Source organism: Meleagris gallopavo, chromosome 13, assembly GCF_000146605.3.
Source record: "Meleagris gallopavo isolate NT-WF06-2002-E0010 breed Aviagen turkey brand Nicholas breeding stock chromosome 13, Turkey_5.1, whole genome shotgun sequence".
In the NCBI taxonomy this organism is placed as follows: Eukaryota; Metazoa; Chordata; class Aves; order Galliformes; family Phasianidae; genus Meleagris; species Meleagris gallopavo.
Window position 1 is genome coordinate 4515842 of NC_015023.2, and position 6580 is coordinate 4522421.

At 40.8% G+C, this 6580-nt stretch overlaps 1 protein-coding gene across 1 annotated transcript in view; it reads left to right on the forward strand.

The window, feature by feature from the left end:
* Positions 1 to 5797: 5797 nt before the first annotated feature.
* LOC104913010 (G1/S-specific cyclin-E1-like) overlaps positions 5798 to 6580 on the forward strand; it is a 5798-nt gene continuing 5015 nt past the window's right edge. Inside the window, exons 1-2 of the mRNA XM_010717973.3 lie at positions 5798 to 5911; positions 6474 to 6538. Of these exons, the coding sequence (XP_010716275.1) occupies positions 5798 to 5911; positions 6474 to 6538 (179 nt within the window). The remainder of the gene's footprint in view (positions 5912 to 6473; positions 6539 to 6580) is intronic.

Sequence of the window (6580 nt, forward strand, 5' to 3'; positions counted from 1 at the left end):
TGCCACTGTTCTCCATCTGGACATTGAGCCATTGATACCATCTGTTTTTTTTCAGGACACGCATGCGTTGTTCTCTTTTGGGCCTAGAGACTGCTAGCCTGAATCGTTGGGGGTCTTCTCACTGAGACTTGCTCAAATATGTGTAGTTTACGTTGTTCCCAACAACATAAGCACACAGGACTTTTTTCCCTAAATAATAATGTTAAGCATCTAGCAGAAATTTTCAGGAGATGGAAAATGTAAGGCTATCTGTTACAGATGTTGTGTGAATTCAGCAGTGGTAAAAAGTGCTGAATTTACATCACTGAGCCTTGGGACTGCCATTTTAAGTGCCACCTGCAGTGGTGGTTTATGAGAGATGAGGCTTGCTCCCCTAGAATTTATAAGACCACCCAGCCCTGATTACATATGCCATGGATTAGGATTCAGATGGTAATGATTTCTCACTATTACTAAGGCCAGATTTGATCTGGTGACATAAAAAGAATTCAAATTGTATTATGAGTCTCTTCAGCCTAGGTCCTCCAGAGAAGCTTCTCTTTTTTAGACAAGTCATCTGAATTTTACTCCCTTGTGGAGAGTCCTTAATCACGTAAGTATTTCTTCTGAAACCACGGGGACTGTTTCAGTAAATGGGATTACAGGTTTAAGAAAGGACATGCAAGAGTGAATCATAATGCTTTTTGGTTTTGTAGCAGCAGTAAATAGAGCACGGTGGCTTCTGGCTTCCTTCAGTTTGTCATAGTGTTACTATAGTGGGCTTTTTAAATTTTATTATTCTTTTTTAAAGTAAAGCTTAATGCAGTGCTTATTAACATCAGGAATTTTACTGAGAAGAATTAAACAGAACTTACAGGATATCAGGAAAATGAAGATGTCTGTAGTAACAAAATGGAGTACTTCAGAAAGGGATAAATATCAAGAAACAAAACTAAAAGTGAAATGAAAAGGAAGTGCGATGATAGGGAAACAGGTTTGAGCTTATCAGGGAAATGCTCTGTTTTCACATGAGTACATTTGTTAAAGTATATAAATAAGTACATGTAAATATATGTAAATAGATCTCTGAGGTGAGTAAGAAATTACAATGAAAAGGATAGATAAAGTTATTAATTGAAAGTAATGATAAACCCACCCTTTGTAGTTACAAGATTTACTTCAGCTCCAGAAACCCAGGTAAAAAGTTAGGGAAGCATTTTAAGGCTGTGATGTTGGTTTGCTGTAGCACAAAGAAAAGAATCCACTTGTTCAGGACAACCATCGCATTTATGGCTTTGAATGAAGCCAGTGTGAAAGACCCAATAAACAGGCACACCTCCTCTTGGGCCTTGGTACTAGAAAACAAAGAGCTTCCTGAGAGCTTGTGTCTAACTGGCCATCTCTGCCACAACAGAAAATATCCATAGTTAACTAGCAGAAAAATGTGTTTAATAAGAGTATTTAACAGGGCCATTTTTAGTGCAAGCTCACGAGTCTGATCTAGGTGGCTCCTGCCTGGATGTGAGGTATCACATGGACTAAACCCATTGTCATGGGTGAAAGCCTTGCAAAAGGGAAATGAAAACCTTCATAGGAATTCTTAATAGCTTTGTGCTTGCAGCCTGAGTGCACTTTTCCAGCTCTTACATTGAAGGCAGTTTGTCTGTTCAAATACTAGAAAAGAACCATTGCATCTGCTGTGATGGAGATGCCTAAATCTGCTTCCTGGGTCCGAGTGAATACAGCTCTAACTCTACCACCTCCACAACCACTTCAGTGAATGACTACAGATGTAAATAATTTTGGTAAAAGTCATCCTTAAATGTCACAAATGTCTGTTTAATAGAAATGTAATTTTGGTGCCTTCTGTTTAGCAAGCTAAAAGACCAAATCTTGTAGTAACCCTCATAAAAACCTCAGATCTTGATTCTTTTTTCACTTATGCAGGTATATATCACCACTGAAGTCAACAGAGTTATACCAGCTTTAATTCTTGTACGTATGAGAGGAGACTGAAGCCCTTAAGGTATTCAACTATCTAGGCTATCTTTACCAATATACTGACATGATCAGAAAGCTCTCCTCCTTTACAGAGAAAAGATGAGGAAAAAAGCAAAGTGACACTAATCTTTTCTGAGTCAGCCTTTCCTCTTGGGTGTGACTACATGCAGAAAAGCTGGGATTTCCAGGTGATATTAATCAAAGATGGCAGAATCAACTACAAAGCATACAAATAAAGCACCCAAGTTTCATGTATTAAACCAACCAGGACAGCAGTTGCAGTATAAAAGCTAAGAAACAGTCAGCTGTGCTGCTGTGAGATGCCTGAAGCTTTATTGCATACTAGTAGCATAAAAATAAATTATGTTAATTTATTATTATTAGTAAACATAATAAAACATAGTACACACTAACAGTTGGCTATCTTGCCTTCTAAAGGTACTGTGTGTTTTACACAGATGCCTTGTGGATCAGGAAATAGGATTTCTACAGAATCTTCCACAACCTGTCCCTCTTCTCAAATAGCTGCCCACACTTGTGTGTGGATATGTGTATGCATGGGTAGTTTCTAATTGCTTTCTGTATGTCGACTTAATCTAACACAAATTCTTCTACACTGCTACCATTGTGTTGACAGACTTTAAGTCTTTTATGTAGCAATATCTTAAATCTACATGTAAGAGAAAACCAGGCACCTTGGAAACAAATTACCATCGAACTACTTATACGCAGTCCTACTGAAGAGATGAAAAAGAGGCGGGATCATTTTTATGGTTCTCAGATGTCACAATGTCAAATGTGGGATAGGTGAGTGGATGGATGGCAAAGGAGAGGGTAAGTTGGTTACACTGAACAAATAAATACTTAACTGTCACCTAGTGCCTCTAAAACTACATTTTAAGCGAGAGTTAAGCTGTTAAAGCATGTAACTGAAAAATTAGCAGCATGTTGGTGTCATCCCTGAAGCCTCTTATCTTTAATGAGAAAAAGCAATGTAGAGGAAACAAGCTCCAAAGGGCACCACTGAACATGCTAATATCGCTATCACATGCTGATGTTTCAGACCAACAGACATTTAAAACCCTTATTCTGCTACTTTTGGGCAATGAAAGGTGTCTAGCAGTTTGACTATACTGTCATCAGCTAAACACAAAAAATACTGACAATGTCAGACAGATTAAACTGAAGGAGATGCAGCCTATGTCCAGGATTCTGCAAGCACTGACTATCTTCACTTGTTAAAGTAGTTCCACTGAGCCTGGAGGGTCTGGGTATTCTTCCAGATTTACTGACAGAGACTCATAGCCATAAATGCTTGCAAGAGAAAGCTCCAAAAGAGACAAAAACATGTCTAATTACAATCTCATTACGAGTCTTTACTAGAAAGTTTAATAGTGGTCTTGCTCAGAATAAAACTTCAGGATAAGAAAAATTCAGTATCAACAGGTATGGCTGAGAGAATTTTAAAATATTTTGGGCGTATTTCTCCTGGCATGCCACAGCAATAAAGAAAAGCTTTTAATTTTTGAAAAGAGTTTAAGAGATTCTCTTTAGAAGTTCAAAATAAATGTGTACTGCGAGTATTACAGCCAGAACAGTATTAACATTCTAAGAAAGCCATTTCCTACAAGGCAGTGGGTGCTAATAAGAGCACTACTAGCAGCCACAGCACAGACACACCTGCTAAGCCATCCACTTAGAAGCCAACATGCAAGCCTTGCTTATTTGTATTTCTCTCGCAGCAGAGAGTTCTTCAGAGTTTTGTCTGAAGTTTTATGAAAGTCATCTGGCAGAGCGTCTAAAAGACTTAATTTAGTAAACAAGTAAACAAAAATCTGCAGCTGAGAGAGCCAAATTTCAATGTGATTTGTTTTATACTCCATAGAGTTTTGCTGGTGACAATGGTTTTTTACAGGTTATAAGTGTGGAAGAATGTGACCCAGAGACAGGCTTCATGTTCCTCTCTGGCAAATGCTGTCTCCCATCTGTTTGTTGCTATTAGAACATTTTTTCATTGGCAGATGAAAAGCAAAATGCACAAAAGGATCCGGTAAACTATTCCATACTGTAGTCAGTGCAACCAAGCCTGTACAGTCATTAAGCTGATAATAATGCAGCCTCTTATGTAGGCCAACTGTCAGAAGTGCTCAACACAATGCAGCCCAGTGGCTGATGATGTACTTGTGGCACATGAAACAGTGGAGTTTTTGGAACACGATACAAGAGAAGTGACCGCATGTCTTTTTTACTCTATTTAGACAATATAAAGTGTTTTATGTCATAAGATTCTTACTTTGTGTCTCCTATTGTTAGCTGTGTTGTTATTACGTCTGGCAAAAAATTAAAATCTTAAAATATATCTCTTCCTGTTGTGCATCTGTTTTCTCCTCCAATCAAGCCATGAGGTGAGACAGGATCAAATGAAAGCACTTATAAATGACCTGTATTTGTATTGTCTCCTGTTCATTGGCAAAAAAAAAGTCTCCAACCAGACCAAAAGAGTTACTTACTATCAGCTTGCTAGTGAGCTGCTTTCTGAAGGCAATATATAGAAGTATCCTGTCTGTTCAAAGGGTCCAGAATCCCTCAGTGACTTATATGTGCCAGAGATTTCAGATAACTCTCAATTATTCTTGAAGATTATGGATGTAGTTATTTCATAAACCAAACTACCCAGCTGCAGTTGCAAATTTTTATTTGCAATATTGGAAGCTGTATTAAAGTCTAGCTAAAAGCTAACTTCCAGCTTGAGTAACCATGCTTTGAAAATTGTTTCTAAATTTCTCATCTGTAGAGCTTTTACAAGCTCTTAAAGTGGAGGATGGGAACCTGGGTTTAGAAAAGTGCACAGCACATAGTATGTTGTGTATATAACATCAGTATTTTTGTGGTGTACACAAGGTTAGTTCTGCTCACAGGAAGTCTGTTTTCTTTTGCAGAAGATGGAAACAAATCCCTAATGTACACGTAGGGAAGATGGGCCTTTCTGCCACCACCTTATGACATGTCTGTGAACATCTGGAGGGGAAAGGGAAGAATATAGGCACGCCCATTCACTCAAAGGAAAGGTGCAGCTGTAAATGCAAGGCCTATGTGTAACTGAGCCTGTTGTGTGGTGTTTGGCATATAGAAGTTAAAACTCTGGTGGTCTGACCTGGTCTGTTGGATGTTGTAGTGTGCAGTGTTAATGCACGACTGCATTCCACTCCCACTGCTCATGAGTGGTGTTCCCTGAGGGTCAGTAGTGGGGCCAGCCCTGTGTGATATCTTTATTGATCTGGATGAGGGGATTGAGTGCGGTCTCAGTAAGTTAGAGTTGGAAGTCTCAGTAAGTTGGACGCTGAGTTGAGAGGAAGTGTACATCTGCCTGTGGGAAGGAAGGCCCTACAGAGGGATCTGGATAGGCTGGCTCAATGGGCTGAGGCCAATGGGATGAAGTTCAGCAAAACCAAGTGCCAGGTCCTGCACTTTGATTACAATAGCCCCATGCAATACTGCAATACTTGGGGCAGAGTGGCTGGAAAATTGCACAGATGAAAAGTATCTGATAGTGCTACTCAACAGCCGGCTGAATGTGAGCCAGCAGTGTGCCCAGGTGGCCATGAAGGCCAACAGCATCCTGGCTTATGTCAGAAATAATGCAGCTAGCAGGAGCAGGAGGTGATAGTGTCTCTGTTCTCAACTCTAGTTAGGCTGCACCTCAAGTACTGTGTTCAGTTTTGGGCCTCTCACTACAAGAAAAACATTGAGGAACGGGAGCGTGTTTAGAGAAGGGAAACAAAGCTATGAAGGGTCTAGAACACAAGTCTTAGGGACAATGGCTGAGGGAACTGGGATTGTTCAGTCTGGAGAAGAGGAGGGTCAGGGAAGACCTCTCTACAGTGCCCTGAAAGGAGGTGGTAGTGAGCTGGTGGTTAGCCTCTTCTCCCAGGTAATGGAAATAAGATAAGAGGAGGTGGCCCCAAGTTGTGCCAGGAGAGGTTCAGGATGGATATTAGGATAAACTTCTCAGAAAAAGTGGTCAGGCATTGGAGCAGGCTGCCCGGGGGAGAGAGTCACTGTCCCTGGATGCGTTCAAAAAACCTGGAGATACAGCACTGAGGGACATGGTTAGTGGTCATGGTGGGGATGGGTTGATGGCTGGACTAGATGATCTTAGGGTCTTTTCCAACCTTAATGATCCCGTGATTCTGTGTTACTTTTGATGTCTAATACCATTTGTGAAGTTAGCTAATGAATTTTGTGTGCATCCATCACTTGCGGCACTCCCAGTGCGGCTATTCACTACCACCTCACCGCGCAGTAACCTTTCTAGTTGCCAAGCCCCTGTGTCGCACCATCTGATTCGTTAATCTTTTAAAACCGTTCTGCAGTCCTGCAGGTCACAGAAGTCTCGACAACGTAAACTTGTGAGAGCGGGCATTGAGATCAGTGACTATGACACAACCTCCCTGTTACAGAAGATATATAATTATGTGTTTGCGCACTCCTAGGAATATATGATTGTCGATCGACCCAAACGCCTCACACATGCGTTTTTGAACCTGAGGCCTAAGGGGTCGGGGCCTGCGCTCTGACCCGCGCCCACCTGTGCCCCGTG